General features: G+C 41.1%; 1 protein-coding gene across 1 annotated transcript; it reads left to right on the forward strand.

The window, feature by feature from the left end:
• The first annotated feature begins 2,847 nt into the window (after nucleotides 1-2,847).
• On the forward strand, nucleotides 2,848-3,771 carry LOC133916358 (large ribosomal subunit protein uL10c-like). Its single transcript, XM_062359994.1, has one exon. The coding sequence runs from the start codon at nucleotides 2,936-2,938 to the stop codon at nucleotides 3,596-3,598; it is 663 nt and encodes a 220-aa protein (XP_062215978.1). The 5' UTR covers nucleotides 2,848-2,935; the 3' UTR covers nucleotides 3,599-3,771.
• Nucleotides 3,772-20,067: the final 16,296 nt, after the last annotated feature.

Genomic DNA, 20,067 nt, shown 5'->3' on the forward strand with positions numbered 1-20,067 from the left:
TTTTCTCCCATAATTTGATAAGTACATTGAGGAACAAAACCCCCAGTCTGAATTTCTCCTCCTCCTGCCACTTTTACAGCTTGCAAAGGTGTGTGTTGAATATTGCATCCAGCCTTACTTGCGAATGAAACATCCAAAAAGCTGTGGGTACTACCACTGTCTACTAAGGCCACTCCCCTCTTACTGCCAATAGTTAATGGAAGACAATAAGTAGCCACATATCTAATTCCATGCACTGCATTCTTGGAAATTTGCATCAATATGGGTGTTTGCTGCAAGTATTCTTCATCTCTTTGCACAGTCATACCCGGTTCATTTCCCAGGTCATCAGTTCTATCATCTTCAAGAGTGATAGCATGAGCAGCTCCCTGGTAGAACTTGCATTTTTGCTTATGCTTTGGAGTCCAGGGTGCTGAACACTTCCAGCAAGTCCCGGGCTCTTTGGGCTTCACATTGATGTTAGGCAATTTCTCCTGGAACTGACTGGTGACCTGAGTTGGTGCAATCACTTTTGAAAATTGACCAGTAGTCTGAGCTGACCTCATCACACTTGCTGATTGAGTCAAAGAGGACTTCCTGCTCATGACAGCCTTTTCTAAATCTTTTGCTATGCAGTAAGCATCTCCCAGGCTATGGGGTTTGTGTGGCTTCAAATAGTGTTTAATTTGGTCCTTCAGCCCTTTCACAAAACATCTCACATAGTAGTCTTCCTATAAGCGCGGATGCTGTCTCTTTATACTAGCCATTAGCTCTTCAAACCTGTCTATGTAATTAGAGACACTGTTTTTTTGGATTAGAGAATGGAACATTTCTACCACATCAAACATATTGTGTTCAGCAAATCTGTTACAAACCAAATTGCAAAACTGGTTCCACCTCACTTGTCTAGAGGCTAATCTTGACCCAGTCCACCAATGTTCTGCTCCCAGCACAATGTAGTGTAGCTAATGAGACCCACATGTCAGGAGGTACATTGGCCATCTCAAAGTATTTCTCACACTGCCTGGTCCAACCAATAGGGTTTTCACCATTAAAACTGGGAAAATCTAGCTTGGGTCTGGAAATAGACATACTGAAATTTCCTTCAAATTGCCTCTGGACTCCCTTATCTTGTTGATACCAGTTACATTGCCTTCCCAGATCATAAGGCCTAGCGTGTGGTGGAACATAGGTGTTTTGATGTGTATTTCTACTCTGAGTGTGCAATTGAAAAGTAGGGGACCTATCCATTCCATTGTCATCATCACGAATTTGAGAACCCGGCTTGGCAGGAACATCAGTATAAACAAATCCAAAAGCCTGACTAGGATTGAGGGAGATAGGACTAACATTATCGTGCTTACTTTCAAGAAGAACTTTAGGTGGCTTCTCTTCTGATATTGATTTCATCAAATCCTTCGCCTCAGCAGCTGATTTAGTAGCCATGATTTCATCTGAATCATTTAACCCTTTGGTCCTCCTGAGTAGTTCCATCAGTGCCTCTTGCATAGAGTCCATTCGGTCTTGCACATTGGTCAGCCTGACATCAAAAACTCCCATCTGGGACTTGATCCCCAGAACCTCCTCTTGCAAGTGCTCAGCGAATCCTTGGCTAGATTCGTCCAATTCCTCAGTCAAGGTGATGCCCGAAGAAGAAGCAGCTGCAGCAGCTGCTGCTGCCTTAGTGTTGCGAGTCATTCTCTCCAGTGAGTCAGATCGGTTCAGGAATACTCCTTCCCCGTTCAGATCCGCTCACAAGGTCTACCGCCGCCCGGATTGGAGGAACTCAACCGAGGAATTTTACACCCAGATAAACTGAGAAACCCAAATCAAGGTCCAATCCTCCGCCGTCTCCTCCGTCAGCTACAAATCGATATGAGCTCCAGGAATTTTACGTCCGAACAAGTGCCGAACAACCCTCGCTCGATCGATTCTGCTGCTAATTTCGCCGAAGATCGAAGAGCTCTGATACCAATTTGTCACGAATCGAGGGAGAAAAGTCGAATCAAATCGAAGAACAGCAAGGATTTGGGAGATTCGCCCTCAGGCACCAGGCCGATCCCTCATGTTTTCTCCCATTCAGTTTTGGTGTAACAGAATACAAATTGAGTTTTTCCACACCAGGGTGTCTCCAGCTATATATATTCGCTAATCACTGAATTAAGCTAAACCAATCTCGGAATTAAGCTAATGAACAAGAAGATGAGCTGGTTCACAGCGGAACTTAACCGGGTAAAAGCGCGGTAAAACGTTTTAATAGTCGAAGGCAGGGAAAACGAAGAAGAATGATGTCGACCGTTGATCCAGCGATGAAAGGGTATTGAAGCATCTCAGCCGTCCATGTATTCCTGGGTCATGACAGCTGCCCCCTGCGCCGCCCCTGCTCCGCCCCCCCCCCCCCCCCCCGTCCGCATGTGTGCCGCACCTGCTCTTCCCCTGTACGTCCGCCTGCGGCCCTTTTTTGCAGTGGCGGGTGGCTGGGATCAGGAGGCATGAGGCAGCGGCAGCGGCAGCTGTCCTCATTTCCTGAGCAAACGTGAGGGTGCAGGTGAGTTGGAGAGCGAACAGAACAAGGGCCGAACAGAGGAGGGTAGTTTTGTCCGATTTAACAGTGTTAATAGCAAAATGTAACAGAATGTTATATTTCGGATGTTGCGATCTTTCAATGATATTTTACAAAGTGAGATTCTTTTAGTATTTTCTGAAAGATGTAATTTTTCAGTGCTACCGAACAAATTTTCGCATATATATAGCCCAAGTACCTGAGTCGAGTCGAGTCACTGACACTGGGCAGTCTGGGCCCCACATATCCAAAGGTCCACGTAGACCAAGTCCACGAAAACCCTCTCATCTTCTCACAGATAAGCCCTCCCACTCCGTTCTCTTGTTCCTCCCCTCGACCGTTTCTCCCCGCGCCCAGCCCAACACGCCGTTCCTCCGGCGCCCGCCCCTCGCAATGGAGACCTCCTTCCTCCCCACCACGCTCCCCACCGCGAAGCCCCTCCCCGCGTTCCGAACGCTGTCCACCGCCGCCTCGCTCCATCCCCACCCGCGCCGCTCCACCATCCGCGCGGCCATCACCCGGGGCCGCAAGGAGGACACAGTCGCCGCCGTCCGCGAGCAGCTGGAAGGGTGCTACCTCCTGGCGGGCATCCGGTACGAGGGCCTCACGGTGAAGCAGCTGCAGGGCATCCGCGACGCGCTCCCGGAGACCTGCCGCCTGCTGGTGGCGAAGAACACGCTGGTGGGGAAGGCCGTCGAGGGCACCCCCTGGGAGGCGCTCAAGCCGTGCATGAAGGGCATGAACGCCTGGCTCTTCGTCCACACCGAGGAGGTCCCCGCCGCGCTCAAGCCCTACCGCGCCTTCCAGAAAGAGGAGCGCGTCGAGGAGACCAACGACTTCGTCGGCGCCGTCTTCGAGGGCAAATTCTACGGGCCCGGCGACTTCAAGGCGCTCGAGACCATGCCCAGCCGCGCCGAGGTGTACGCCAAGCTGCTCGGAGCGCTGCAGGGGCCCGCCACATCCCTCGTCACCACGCTGCAGGCGCCCTCCAGGGACGTTGTCGCCGTGCTCTCGGCCTACGTGCGCAAGCTCGAGGAGGAGGCCGGCGCTGCATAGTGCGGTTGCGAAATGGTTGCCACCTCTCTCTATCTCTGTTGTCTGTAGAAATTCTTGTACCTTTACTAGCACTCTATCCCATTTGAATCGAATCACAATTTTCCAATTTACAACGCATGGCATGAATTACCGAATACTGCTGATTCTGAATGATATTGGTGGCGCTTCTTGCTTGCTGGTGTCTTGGTTTAGGAATCGGGATGAGGTTGTATAGGAGGTTTTAGCTGACTAGTAATGTTGAATGATTCGGTAATTTGATTTATGTGAAGAGCAACTCTGATTAACTGTTATTGCCCAGTGAAAATTCAATGGTGAAGTCTGCCCTAGAAAAAAAAAAACATCGGAAATGCCATTTATCTGTTGACAGATTTGAGGGGTGGAAATCTGTCGAATTTCATACCATCAGATTCGCTTAAAGATTCGTGTTGGGTCTTATTATCTGGCAAGCTTCTCGACCTCTCCGGCAAGGTCTTGTTCTCTAGCAAAGTTAGGAGTTTGGGTTGGGGTTAGTGTTCGGGTTTTGGGATGACGGGGAGGTCGCCGACCTAGCAATGGTGGCAGTCATGAGGGCGGAGCATCGGGGGCACCACCGGTCGCAAGCGGGTAGAGGACCGCCAGTTTGGTGGGGATGGCGTCGGGGGCGTCGTGGTTGCAGTGGTTAGCAGTGGTAGCAATTGAGGACGGCAGATCTGCTTGCAGCGGAGTCTCCGGATTCGGTCGGGTTGGCGGCCGAGGCAGGGGCACCAAATCTGTGGAAGATAGTGCGTCGGTGCCAGGATCAGGGTGGCGACAACAAGACTGGGGAGGTGGATGCATGGCGGGATAGGGCTAGTGGCGCGGCAGTGTGTGGTGGAATGAGTGGGGTTTAGGGTTAGAGTTCTTTTATATATTGTGCAAGCTGATCTGGATCCTTGGATGGAGATCCAACGGTCCAAAAAACAACAGATTTTTCACTTGTAAATCTTTCAACAGATAACTAGATGTATCCAAAAAACATTTGGAATGTCTAGAGTGCTTGTGTTAGCATCATATGCTGCTGGTTTACGATCAAAACTATTTTCAGTCAGTAAGCTGAAATGCCGTAATATCATCAGCTGGCATTGTCTTTTCAGATTAAGGCTGACACCTCTCTAAAGGTAAATAGAAAAAAAGCGGGAAGCTATATCATCGTGCTATAATTTACTTAGTACACCTTGGGATGCCCATCGCTGCTGCACTTTTAGAACAACTCAAACATTCAGCTTTTGGTAGCAACAGAACTAGAGTTGGAAATTCTTATGAGTTGCTTGTGTATTTTCTTTTAATCACTATGCACAGTATGTTTACTGCATGAACACGATTGCTCTGAAATAACAAGGGAAAGTTTATTTCCACAAAATCACTTCTTTGTTGTGTGCTAATTACCTTACCTAGTATTGATAGTTGACTTAATTTGACAAGTGGTAGCTAGTCCAATGGTATGGCACCCATGCCTTTTGGTTGACGTCCATGGTTAAGAGTTCCACTAGCTGCAAGTTAGGTGATGCTCTGTTTGTCATTACGATGGCTTTTAAAAAAATCTTATTTATTTCTAATTGTGTGTGCAGTTGTTAGTTGAAAGTATCTTTTTTTTTATCCGTAACATCATAAGTCACACTGGAATAGGTGTATTCCTCTAACTAACTATATTCTACAGCGCAACACAGCACATACAACAACCACAAACAAACCTTATAGTGGTTTTCCGGGATTCGATCCCACAATCTCTTGGTTGCTGAACCCAAGTATGTATGCATGACTATGACAATTTAGTGCAACCTTTCGAAAAAAAGGGGTACTTATTGTCTAAGCTTTTGCATTAGAGTGTCAGTTTTAGAAGTGCTTAGGTATGACAATACCAATTCCTCAATGTTTAAGAAGGCAGCCTGCAGGAATTTTCTTGAGTTACAGAGCAAACCTTACTCAGTAGCAGGAAGTTGCAAATGGGGCTGATTATCAATATGAAATGTTTTGCTCTGCTATCGGAAACTTTTTTCTTTTTGAGACCAACTTGTGAGCATAATTGCGTGATCTAATCGTCATGATTAATAGTCCTAGCACATGAATACCCTATAGTAGAAGCGTGAACATACCCGAGCCTGCACATGCCATTAGGGGTTGATGATGGCTCAAAGCAGTGCAACGATGAGGACAAGTTGATGAAGAAAGCTGCCGATGTCAGGGTCGTAGATGACATCGGTGTAGTGGCAGCGGTGAAGGCAAGAACTCGGTGTAGAGGTAGCCAGCGTGAGGGAGAGCTTGACTAAGATGATCCCGATGCAGCGGCCTTCACTCCGTTGTCAGCACACTTGTGATCGGGTTAGGTTTTAGGATATGGGAGAAGCGGCTGAGACTTTTGTGAGTTAACCTTACCCGTCAGACTCCCCCTCGTTTGGTTTTATAGTGTTGCATGGGGTGGGACCGTAACCAGCATGTTGGTTACGCCACTGATCAGGGCACGTACGTGAGGGACGGGCTCCCTCTCTTCTCTCGGTTCGGTTAGGATACTCATCAGGTAGCTAAGATCCAATCCAATATTCTCCTCCTTAATCGTAAGCTTAACATCATAAGCCAACTCATAATGAAAAAGCACATCAAGGAAAAGCGTTACAACGGCTAATAAAATGCCATTGCAACCCAAATACCTATAGCACACTACATCTATTCTTGTTGTGTAGTTTTTCTTAACAATTAAATTGTGCATGATTTCTTTTTTCTTCGCTGAATTATTACCAGGTTGATGCTTATGCATTTTATACTCTTTCGTCTACCAGGTCTGAAAATGAACAACATTTTACTTTTATAGGTTGATAATGTAAACCTAATTATGCTCATACTCGTGATATAACTGGGAATCATGTGAGTGATTGTTTGACTAGCATACACTCAGGCTTCTTTACAATTAAAAGTACCAGAATCGGGCACACCTTCTGGTGGCAACAAAGCCACTCTTCTGTGACCCTGCCAGCATGACGCTTGCAGACTTGAATCAACACAACATTTGCCCACCTGTGTTTCATTACAGCAGCTGACAATGGCTAGATAACATGTCAGCTTGACGATAAGGTTGGCCTCAGGTATGTAAAGTAGGCTTGACCCTTAAACTACCGCCAGACTTCGATCAATGTCTGCACCTCCAGGGGACGTTCCATGTTTGGATGACGGGGTTGCTTCGGGTCAATTGATCTCTCAATCGCTAGTCAAGTATCTGACTGGTAAGTGATTGGAGCGATTTTTCACCGCACAACTGTCAGGTTGGTTCATTTTGTTATATATATATATATATATATATATATATGAGCTTAATCCATTATATTTAAGAAGAATTCTAAATAAATTTTAAAAAACCTAACTAAATGGAGGTGAAATATATCTTCTAGTCCTACCTTGCTAGATTAATTTAAAAGTAATTGTCTCTTTCACCTATTTAATATGTGTGGATGAGAGGACTAGAAGAGCACACAGTCACTGCTCACCTCCTCAGGTCTAATATATGGAGTATATTAGATATGTATAGTTATGTTATATGCGTGTGTAGATTATACTCTTGTTGTATAATAATAATAATATATTATTTCTTATTTATAATTTATCTACGAATTAAATTAAATGTAAAATTACGTATTTATCCAACACATTTCACATGTTTTATCTTTGTGGATATGGGGTAGATGACATCATTCAGTGGCGTTCCAAAGCGAATCCCGGACTTGTTTCTGTAGGATAAAAGGAAAGTAGATACAGAGTACGCACAATGAACCTAAAGTGAAACGCACCATCTTAGAGAAAAATCTAAAATTAGACAATATACGCGACTGTATTTACCGAAATAGATAACATGTTAACGTATTTACAATTTTAACATCCGTATTCGGCACACCGTGTGTCGAATATGGTACTGTAGCTCATATTCGGCACACGGTGTGACGAAAATGACACTGTAGTACAATTTTTGGCACACCGTGTACCGAAAATGGACTGTAGCACAGTATTTCTGCACACCACACTCCGAAAATGAACAGTACCGCGCGTGAACAGTAAAAACAGTGCTTTTGAATTTCGTTTTTCCTCTTTTTCAAAACGGTGGTCTTCTGTTACTCCAAAAATGTTAAAACGTTTTTTACATATTCCATAATCCATGTGCAACCCATTTTAGTTGGATTCACCGAAAAATCCTTTGTATATTTAAAACTAAAATTATTCAAAAAAGACTACTTTTATAAATTGTAATAATTTTTAGTGTCTCAAATAAATTCCCAAAAATTTAGAAAAATTCACTAATATTCTTATTATGTGATGGACTAATTTCTAAAATTATTTTCAGCCCTATTTTATATGATGAAAAAGTGAGTTCTTTTTGTAATGCTTCATTTATATGTATTTTTATCATTTCATGTAAATGAAGCATTACAAAGTAACTCATTTTTTCATCATATAAACTAGAGTTGAAAATAATTTTAGAAATTATTTCATCACATAATAAGAATATTACTGAATTTTTCTAGATTTTTGGGAGTTTATTTGAGACACTAAAAATTATTACAAGTTATAAAAGTAGTCTTTTTTGAATAATTTTAGTTTTAAATATACAAAGGATTTTTCGGTGAATCCAATTAAAATGGGTTGCACATGGATTATGGAATATGTAAAAAAAGTTTTAACATTTTTGGAGTAACAGAAGACCACCGTTTTGAAAAAGAGGAAAAACGAAATTCAAACGCACTGATGTTACTGTTCACGCGCGGTACTGTTCATTTTCGGAGTGTGGTGTGCCGAAAATGGACTGTAGCACCGTATTTCGGCACACCGTGTGCCGAAATACGGTGCTACAGCCCATATTCGGCACACCGTGTGCCGAAATACTGTGCTACAGTCCATTTTCGGCACACGGTGTGCCGAAAATTGTGCTACAGTGTCATTTTCGTCACACCGTGTGCCGAATATGAGCTACAGTGCCATATTCGACACACGGTGTGCCGAATATGGATGCTAAAATTGTAAATACGTTAATATGTTGTCTATTTCGGTAAATACGGTCACGTATATTGTCTAATTTTGGATTTTTGCCTAGAGAGCATGAAAATTGTTATTAGTCTTCACACGCTTTAACTTTTTGGAGTAAACTTCAGACGCTTGTCGAATGGATTTACTCTTGAACACCATATATTCAGGCATGTGATTGTTCGTTTCTCTTCGAAATCCTGAATGAGAAGTAGAGCATACTTGAACTTACCATGTTCTCTCAGGATGAGCACGAGCTATAAATTCTGTAAAGCTTTGGATGAGAGGATGCTCAAGGTTGAAAAACAGATAGAGGCTATAATCTAAAATCGGACTTTTTCTCACTGTCTAAAATCTAGCCAGCCGCTTCGGATGAAGCGAGCAAAAGTAAACAGTTTGGATCACGGCAGTGCCGCGCGCCGTCGCGTGATCCGGAGAAGCCAACCCCCCATGAGACGCCGTACGTGCACGCCAAATCTATATCCAGCCAGCCATAGCTCGTCCGCGACAACCCCTTTCTCCGCTCCGGGACAAAGGCATGCAACGCATTCCCCCGCCGCGCGCAACGAGGAAACCTGGCCCTCAGGATCCGCCGCGGCCACGTGAAGAACCGGCGGAAAGGCGAATCGAGCGAAGCGCGAGGCAGCAGGAGACGGGAGCTGCACTTGCACCGCGTGCCCTATTGCGGAAACCGGAGAAAGGTTCGGCCCGCGACCACACACCAAAAGGAGATGCGCGGGATGCAAAGCAAGCAAGGCGCGACCCCGGAAAGCACGCTGTCTTGGCCACACCGTGCTGGGGGATAAGGGAAAGGCGGGCGATGCTGCCTCCAGAATCGATCTGATGGCAGTCCCACCGTACGATTGACACGACCGCCTTTTGCGTCCCTCGGCTCTCGCTGACTCCGAATGCCGGAAATACGTCGTAAGCTAGCTGCTAATGAAAATTGGATTGCTCCAGCGTGAACGTGACTGGGAACTGCGCGGTTTCGAGCAAAATCTTTGCTCCAATTAAGCAATGCCCATCAGGAGTTTTTTTTTTCTCCAAAGGAATGGCACAAGCGTTGCCATTGATATATTAGGAGAAATAAAAGGTAAAAAAACAAAGCTTCAACGTCCGAAAAAACAGGGTGCGGAAGGAAGGCCGACTAAAGACAAAAAAAACAAACACAAAGATGAGCAGGATAACAAAACTATTGAGCTGGGTTGAGGGCAACACCTTAGAAATCATTATAAAAAAAAGATTAAGGCTAGGTTGCATAGGCCTATCTTCTTTGGTCAAGGCCGTCCTTAATCAAGCCGGCCACTTAGAGAAGAGATCGTTGTTGTCCTTAATATTCTACTATCATGTTCTTTCTAGGTATTCTATAAAAATAAATCATCGCTCCATCAAAATCATTTCTCTGTCTTCTATCAATTTTGATCTGACACTTCTACACCAGTCCTTAATCGTGGAGCATTCATTTTGAGTTGGCAGATTTATGGTGCCATACCAGTGAACAAGTTCGCTACAAACTAGTTTTGTAAAAGTGCATTCCTTGATTTGACGTTTCATCATAAGTTGCACAAAGTTTGTAGGTTTAATCATTTGGTCACCCCTCCTTGCCAGATTGTCAGTAGTTAGGATCTTATTTTGGACAAGAAGCCAGGTGAAGAATTTATACTTTGGTTCAGTTTTTGCCACCCATATTAGCTTCATATTGATATGTTTGCTACTGCCAACAAATTGGATCATATAAGTACTTTTGGTGATATACTCTCCCTCATTTGTCCATATGTCTATAAATAGAGGGGTAGGACTATAGAAGAGGTTAAACTAGCCATTTGAGCCTCTTATGTCACTTATATAAGAGTATTGTGTTAGGATTTTAATGTAAAAGAGGATGAGTGCTTAGTCTATATAATATATGAGAGTTTTAAGAGAAAAATCTTTGTAATTCGACTAAAATAGAATGACATCTTTGAGTAATGAAGTTTATTTTATTTCATATACTTGAATTCCCCTCCTTCTAGTTTCCCCCTCTTAGTTTTCTTGCCTTGTGTGAAAGTTTTTTCTTTCCGGTTTTAATTTTTGTTTTGATTTTGGGTTGAAATTTCAGCACCTTATGAGATCATTCTTTTTGTTGTTAGAGGTATAAAATTCACATACACACGCTTATGTGATAAGATCTTGAATTCTCGTGCCTCTAGACAATCAACTTGAAGAGTTTCGTCACTCGATGTTCATTTTTTCTTATTTCTTCGCTGATTATGTTCTTTCGAGTGCTAAGACACATAGATTGATCTTAAATGGAATCTATGATTCATATAATATTTATGGAGTCATGTTGCCTCGATTTTCTCTTCTTCAAATATCTCTCAATTTTACTTTCATTTGAGTTTTAAGGTGCATTGAGTGATCCAAATAAAAGAAGACCATCAATTTCACAAGAAATTTATTGAGGCATCTATTCATCTCTCTAGATATGGCCAAATGGGGCACTCAAACCGGTCCGACACAGGCCCGGCTCGGCTCGGCATGGCACGGCACGGCCCGAATGACCTAGCTGTTGTAACGGACCGTGCCGTGCCGTGCCGGCCCGTGTGCCTCCCCCTCGGCCCACGGCACGGGCCGTCGATCACCATGTCGTACCAGGCCGTCTCGGACATGATTAAGGCTCGGCGGCACGGCCTACCCGACGAGCACGACAAGCACGGGCGGCCCATCGGCACAGCCAACCCGATAAAATAAAAAAATAACTATAAAATTTAAAAATATATAGAAAATAGATAAAAATATGATAAAAAAATAGAAAATAGATAAAAAAAAATAGCTACGAAATTAAACAAAATAGAAAATAGCCAGTCCATGCGTGTCGAGCCGGATCGTATCTGGCTGTGTCATACCCGTGGCGGCCCGAGCTGAGCCATACCCGTGCCAACCCAACTCAGTCAGCACACCGTGCCACGCGCTTGGCTCAGGCACGGCCCGTGACCTCGTGCCATGCCGATCCGGCCTGTCTTGACTCAGGTCGTGCCGTATCTGAATCGTGTCTACAATATCTTACATCGAACCTATCCAATAGACATGATCCATTTAAAGATCTTTACATCTCCCTCTAATCAGAATATATATCGCGATCTCCATTGGCTGTGATGCTCCCTAACTCAAAAGTTGGGGATGAAAGCCCCTGGTTGGGCACGGGGAATATAACCCTTCGTTATCAGAACTAGTACATGGTACCAACTGTGCAAAGCTAGACCGAGAAATAGTTCAATTCCCACGGTAATTACAAAAATTCCCTTAGCTTGTTCCAAAAAGGCCTCAATTTAGAAATGGATGTTTTCTGATCCGGAAGAAAGACGTAAAAAACGTACAAAGTTTATGTAGTTAGATTTGATTTTCGCTCAGGCCTAGTGCTAGCCTAACTGATTCAGATGTCTTTCTCGGACTAATCATTCTGCAACTGAACTTTATTCATATTTTTTTCTCTTTCAGATTATACTACACACATCGCTAGTTAATAAAAATGTTTTAAATAAATATTTAACGTGTCAGCCAACCAACCTTATCGAATCAGCCTGCAACTAGAAAACCCCTTTTTCTTGATCGGAAAAAACTCATTCAGAGACGAAAAATCTCTATTCCTTAACCGGGAAAAACTCATTACGGGATTAGAGAATATATATTATCATAACCAGAAAATATGTATTGTCATAACCAGAAAACGTATATCACTGTAACCGAGAAATATACGTTAGGTGACCCGAAAACATAGGTTAGCGTGACTAAAAAATATATGTTGATATGATTGAAAAATATATGCTATTGTGACCGGAAAATATATGCTGGCGTGAATAAAATATATATGTTACGTGACTAAAAAAATATAGGTTAGGTCTTCGTGAAGATTTACTGTTAGACAATGAGTAGCGGATTCATCATGGATGTGAGTTGTTATAGGACAGTCTCTGATTTCCTCCCACGTCCCATAACCGTTGAACCACACCCATAAATAAAAAACAAAAACAAAAAATGCATAGGCGGTTTAACCAAAAATATGTACACAAATTCGAATCTGCGCACATGAACACATGAGACCATAAGCTAAATGATCTATCCACTCAAAATCAAACCGAATCAAAGTGAAAAAAATATCACAACATATAATTCATCAAATCTCTTTCGGTGCTGACTCTGAAGTACTCGTCTTTTGCACAAGGCCTCGTGTCAAATAACATCCAACCACGTCCACGAAAGATTTTTTTTAAAAAAAAAACTCCTTAACACGTCCCATTAACTAAGATCAAATATGTTCACAAAAGTAACTAAATGCTTGGACCGAAAGAGCTGGTTAGGGGATGATGACAGTTGTGCTGCCGCTTGTAACGATATGGACCTCGGTGTCTAACGAGCACTACATGGACGGTGGGGGGTATCACCACGATGGTGCATGCCAAGGTCTAGGAGTGCGAACACACACACACATATATATGTATATGTATGTATATGTATATGTATGTATGTATATGTGTATGTATGTATATGTATGTATATGTATATGTATGTATATGTATGTATATGTATATGTATGTATATGTATGTATATGTATATGTATGTATATGTATATGTATATATATGTATATATATGTATATGTATATATATATGTATATGTATATATGTATATATATATGTATATATGTATATATGTATATATACATATGCATATATATGTATGCATATATAGGTATACATATATACCTATATATATATATATATATATGTATATATATATATATGTATATATATATATACACACATATATATATATATGTATATATGTATACATACATATGCACATATATATATATGTATATATATGTATACATATATATATGTATATATATGTATATGTATATATATATATGTATATATATGTATATGTATATATATATGTATATATATGTATACATGTATACATATGTATATGTATATATATGTATATGTATGTATACATATGTACATATACATATATATACATACATATACATATACATATATATACATATATATACATATATATGTATGTATATGTATATGTATATATATATATATATATATGTATACATGTATACATATATATATATATATGTATACATGTATACATATATATACATATATATATACATATACATATATATGTAGTTCTACTTAGGCTTGTTCGTTATCTACGTCCGTTTCCAGCTACAGAGAAGAGCCTTTTGTGAGAGCATAAGAATCTGCATGCTGGGCTGGCCAACGCATATGCTAGCTGCTGCCTGTTGCCGTCTTCAGTAAAAAATAGATAAAGAAAATATAATTTAATAATAGATCTTTTTTTCTATCTATTACTTATATAGTCTCGTATCAGAATTAGATATTAACCTATCACTGATAATTTATTATCAGTGACAGGTAATAATGTAACATATCGTTTATCATATTAATGACGGGTTCTAACTGCACTTGTTACTTATAACCTGGTTATAAGTGATAGATCATGTTACGATACGTCACTTATAACTAGATATATGTGACAAGTCTTCCTAGGATAATCATAAGTGATGAGTTATATTGTGACCCGTCACTTATGATGTGTCATAAATGACGAGTAATTTTATGACCCATCATTGATGACTTAGTTCTATTATAAGAGGTGGTTAGCTACTGTGCGCGCTCAACAGTTAAAGACTTAACAGTATTGCATGCGCAGTAGATCATGTGATTTTCTTCGGTTCCACTAGAGACTATAATATGTTATTGATTTGAAGTTTAAATTGTTGCTAGATCTTTGAATGTTTGTATCTCCCTTTTTCCTCCTCTTCTAACCTTTGTTTGGTAGATTTTTTTTACGCTTTAAGTTGTAATCGACCATTTTGCATCTTTATCCAAAATCCTAGTGCAAGCGAATTATATTTATGTTAGATTTGATATTAGGTTTGTCCGATCTACCGCGAGATGCCATAGATCTAGTGTAATTGTATAAATTTTTAATCGTATACTTAATCATATAATTAAAGTAATTATTAATGAAGAATAAATATTTTTACATTGTAGATGAGTGACTGGTGATACTATTTACTCGTCACCTATGACTTGTTATAAGTGACATGTGGTTATAATAGGTGATGGATGATAGTATTCACCCATCACCTATGACCTTATAGTATACATTGGCTAAGGTCCTGTCCTTCTCCATGTCATTTTGTCTAAGTCCTAAGTCCTAGCCCTAACTCGTTGTTGTGGTCTCGTTGGACCAGGAGCCCGCCATCGCCATCTCAGAGGAGGAGGAGGAGGAGGTCGCTCGTGCCACCGTGGCCCCCATCGATGAGAAGGAGGTCCAAGAGCTCGGCGACGTTGCCTTCCTCCGCGCGCCACCATCCTAGAGGAGGAGCCCACCTATGCTGCCATCGCCCCCACCGACGAGCAGGAGGACCAAGAGCCCAACGTTGTGGCCTTCCTCCATGCACCGCCGCCCACCTCACCACCACTATCCTAGAGGAGTCCCGTTCATTTGAGTGCATAGCACTGTGAGTATTCAAGGTTCACTCACTTCCCTTCCTCTCTCAATTTATCTGTACAATTTGGTTACATATGAAAAGCTCGATGATGAACAAATGCATTGATATTGGGTCTTACTAAGTATAATAGTTTTAGACCTGTGAATTCTTGAATTATTTGATACATTTGGTAGCCCCTGGAGACTATGGTTGGTGATACTCCCTGGTCTGTTCTAGTTCACCGAAGAACATTTGTTGTGTTGTTTCTCTAGTGGGCTATCTGTTATTTTGATCACTGGTTCTAGTGTTGTTGTTAGCTGAGAAAGAGTTTACCATCTTTGATTCTAGACAATTTAGCCGAGTGAGCTTTTTAGCTAATGTTAGTACTTATTTTCTACTATGTTGTTCAGTCTTTATCTGTCTTGAATGCAACTTATTTCATCTGTTTAGGATCTCTGCTCTCTAGCTTAGTATAGCAGCACTATTTATGGTGATATTTCAGTTTTGAGAAATCTGTCCAGGTTCTAATAACTAGTTGAGAACTTAGTAAACTATCCAGTCGATGTTGGATTCATTAGAACAATTAAGGAGCATGACATTTCTTGTCCTGGGGCCAATTGTTATACATTTTTTGAGAGCACTTATACAAAAGAAATGTACATGGTGTCTAGTACTTGGTGTATACATAATTTCATAAATTGATCTTTATGCTTTATTGTCATCCTTTTCAAAGGTCATGTGTACGAGTACTTTCAGTTATGTTTTTGTATATGTATATGTGGAATGAAATCTATGCTCATATTATCACATTATTTAGTACAATATATTTCTTCTATAGATAAGCTTCTACATTTTTGTTGCTTCTAGAATAAATTGGATTCTTTGCAAACACGCCTTCTACTTTGTATTAAGATATATAGTTGCTATTTAGATGGCCATTTTTTCTACTAAACTTTCATGGATAAGCACTCTTCTAACTTATAATCTTTCTGTTAGATGTATTATTATTTTCATACATTACAATATTACATGATCTGTTAGTCGGTATGATAGTTTGAATAGTAGATTTAATCACCATGATTATATTACACTTGATCAAAAGAAAATCCTTTGAATCTACCATGTTCTTAACCCTTGATTCTTTTTCTTTCCTCTAAGAAACCATGTGGTAGAAGAGGACTGTCACCCCTAAGAAACCACAAGCATAGATGATGTTCACACTAGAGGTCGTCTGGGCACAAGATGGGACGGATAGGAGCCCAAGCCCGCACCCGTCCTCCTCCTTCAGCAACAGCAAAAGTTAGCGCTCGTAGCACAGCCCGAGCTCTATTCTGTGCAAGCCTCCGAGCCGACGTCGAGCAGGTAGCTTCGACTATGATCCCGCCAATAGGTATTAAGATGAGGCAATGTATTTTATACTTCTTGAATGAAGGAATATTTTTTGTTCATGTCAACCCCCCTTGTTTTCTCTCTAGATAGAGGAATCACAATCTCCAAGTCAGATAGCTGGTAGTGGTGCACGAGCCCAAAAGCCAAGGACACAAACATAGTGGCTGATGGACAAGGTTACTATCATAAGAATCGATGCTAATAGACTGCCTACGAATGAAAAGGCATTGAATAGATTCTGTAGGGTCGTAGAGCTCATTGCTCAGGAGAGAATGCCAATAACAACTAAGTTCGATTATCTCAGTGACGAAGTGAATAATGACTTGTTCGATAATGTCGTTAAGGAGTATTTGGAGTACCCTGAGCATCAAACAATCGTTGTGGTCAATGCAGCAATGAAAGCGATCGCGAAACTTCACTGAATCTTTAAGAGCAAGCTTGTTGATCGATACTTGGCTAAAGGGGTAACACCCTTTGAGAGCTACAAGAACTTGAAAGAGGAAGATTATGATGTTTTTGTGTACATAAAGAACTCAGAGTAGTTTAAAAAGGAGAGTGAGCAGAAAAAACAGCTTCAGGCTAGGAACAAGCATAACCACATGACCGACGCAACTGGGTACATGGGAAAAAGGGCAAAATGACAGGTAGATGATGAAAAGTTAGCCAAAGAAGGCTACGAGAATTCTTGATTGCAATTCCCAGGACGATCACGGTCATATTTACGTGCAGGGGTGAGCTATCCGAAAGCGGAGAAATCACATTTAGAAACAGCAAAACCCAATCAATTGCAGAAAAAATAAAAAAAATGCAACCAAAGCTAGCTAAAGTTCTTTCACCGAGGTCAGGGAACATGATGTTCTCTCAGCGATGCTGGAAAAACTGGAGCACCCAAGTCGAGTGCGAGGTGTATCCAGTTCCCAGGGCTGTAAATACGGCTTTCCCAAAGACCTCAAAATGTACAAGAAGAGGAAGAAGTCGGGTGCAGTGGATGTGGATGCATTTACACAGGACATCACACAGAAAGTTATGCAAATATCATGCAAACGCTTACAACACATGTAATAAAGATTTCCATAAAAAATGTAGCTAGCCTTGGAACTGCACAAAAGAGTAGCCGCTGTGACTGAGCTGGATACGATTGACCTGCTAGAAGGGCCCACACCCTGCAGCCTTATAATCAGGCCTAGTAGGTATTTTGTCGAGGTTGCAAGGGGCTAGATGCTTTTAGATATTCATATCTTACATACGGTCCCGATACGTGCTGGCTATGTCATGGTTACAGTGGACATGGTACATAGAAATGTCATCGATCACGTGTTGGAGCTCCCCCCCAATGATGAAGTCACAACACTGGGTGAAGCTCTTCGTCAAAGAAACTAGTGGAAGAGGGGAGACATCATGGTCTCCAGTGCATCTCAGTCTGGACGAGCTTCAAGTACACCGCCGCCGTGTCCCTCATTTCCAGAGAAGGCTTCTCCTCCTCCAGAGAAGTTGACTTCACTATCTTCTCCTTTGTATCCATTAGCCTCGCTTCCAGCTCCAATTCCGTCTCTCCCAAAGAGCCTAAAAAAGAAGGAAAAGGGAGCCAAAAAGAAAAGCTCTAAGAAGCACATACCGAAGAGGTTGAATGCCATTGTACTGGTGAAGAAATCCACCGACATTAAAGCAACGTAGACTAGTGCCCACACGAAATTCCAATATAGGAAGCCCTTGGTGAAGGAAGGTGATCTAACAAGGGCGGGACAAACATGTGTCGACTTGTATAATTACTACATGCAGACTTCTAGAGACAACAAGGCTTAATCTGTAGTCGTATAGTACAAACGACATCACTTCTTAATTGAAAACGGCTACTTACTTGTGAGTTTCAATGACTTATATGATCTCTTCAACCTTGATGCCATATATGTATCATTATTATGGATATTTATATTGTAAGTCTCTTAAAATTAGACATTTATTAATTAATATCACTAAGTCTTGAATCTAACTATATTCTTATCTGTAGAAACTTGATCAATGAAACAAAAAAGAACAAGAAGCCTATCGAATTTCTTGACCATGTGGCCATTACAATCTCGATCATCTAACTTCATAGCGGCTACGTTGTGGACTATGTGGCTATGGCAATGCAACAATATTCCAAAATAGACTATCTGTTGGGCGCTCACAATACCGGTGGCCATTAGATCTTATTAGTCATTTGCCTCAAGTGAAACTTGATGTGATATCTCGACTCATCAAGACCAGTAGGACTAAAAGGCAAACCTAGAGAGCGTGATTAGAAATTTATAAAAGGATTTCTCGACGCGTAAGTTCTGTTTGACTTAGTTTACATATTTAACTTTTCTAACATTCAAATGTTCCCTAATCGACCCCCTTTTTATGCATGGCTTTTGACAAGTACTTTCGAGCTGATCCTAATTACAACATGAAACACCGTCACAAATAGATTACCAAATATTCTCTAATGCTGATTTTTTTCCTTTTGATCTAACAATAATTTTCTTTTCAGTAGTGACACCAACAACCACCGGGCAACGCCTGCATATTCTATGTTGCATGGAACATGCTCCTGACGATCGAAGCAAAGGAAATAAAATCCCCCGTAAGTTCAATACAAGTTTATTCGTAACTAATTTCAGTAATTAGTTTAATTCTACGATAACATGGCATTGGTTACGGTCAAATTATGCAGAATTTTTCAGCTTGTTTTTTCGACAACGCTGCACTCCTGGAGATTCCATAACCAATCGTCGAGTTCATGATGTCTGAAGTCATCAACCTACACGACGAGTTACACTATAGAAACCCTAAGTTATGAGGTCTTATGTAATATGAATTGATTAAAACTTTGTAACTTTTGTGATTCTGTGATGAATTGGTTGAAACTTTGTTACCTTTATGATTCTGTGATGAATTGAATTCTTATATAAGTGTGTTTGTCGATATGGATTTGGGTGCATTGATGTTGTTTGCAGGAAGAAGACGGTTACTAAATCCCGACTATGCTCCAGGATGTAACCAGTAAATAAGATAATCCTGCAAGTTAACCTACATATAAGTGACGGGTAACCTTATAGTTAGGTTGTGAGATCACTTATGTTATCACATAAGTGACAGATGAAGAGATTATCCATCTATCTTAATATAAGTGATGGGTAACCTATTAACTCATTATTTTGTCTTAACCTAAGTGACAAGTAATTAAGTTACTCGTCATTTATATTTTTCTCCCTAACACATGAGAGATACATATTAGTAACAAATCATTATTACGATCTGTCATCTATAATTTTATTGGTAACAAATTTTTACCCATCACTTATAACTGATTATTGATAACACTAAGATCATCCATAGCTTTTTTTTTTCACGTGGTGAGACTGAAGGAGAGGCCGGCAATATTAGTCGTTTGCGCTAAGCTACGCGTACGGAGGAGGCAGTAACCGTGCCATCTGAGACTACCTCCTGGCCTGGCTAACTGAAGACGACATGAGTCCGTGTGAGCATGTCCAAAAACGACGAGGGTTCACAGCTC

Source organism: Phragmites australis, chromosome 4, assembly GCF_958298935.1.
Source record: "Phragmites australis chromosome 4, lpPhrAust1.1, whole genome shotgun sequence".
NCBI classification, from domain to species: domain Eukaryota; kingdom Viridiplantae; phylum Streptophyta; class Magnoliopsida; order Poales; family Poaceae; genus Phragmites; species Phragmites australis.

Excerpts from the sequence above, each read along its gene's own strand:
- LOC133916358 (XM_062359994.1), top strand. The coding sequence starts at position 2,936 with ATGGAGACCTCCTTCCTCCCCACCACGCTCCCCACCGCGAAGCCCCTC.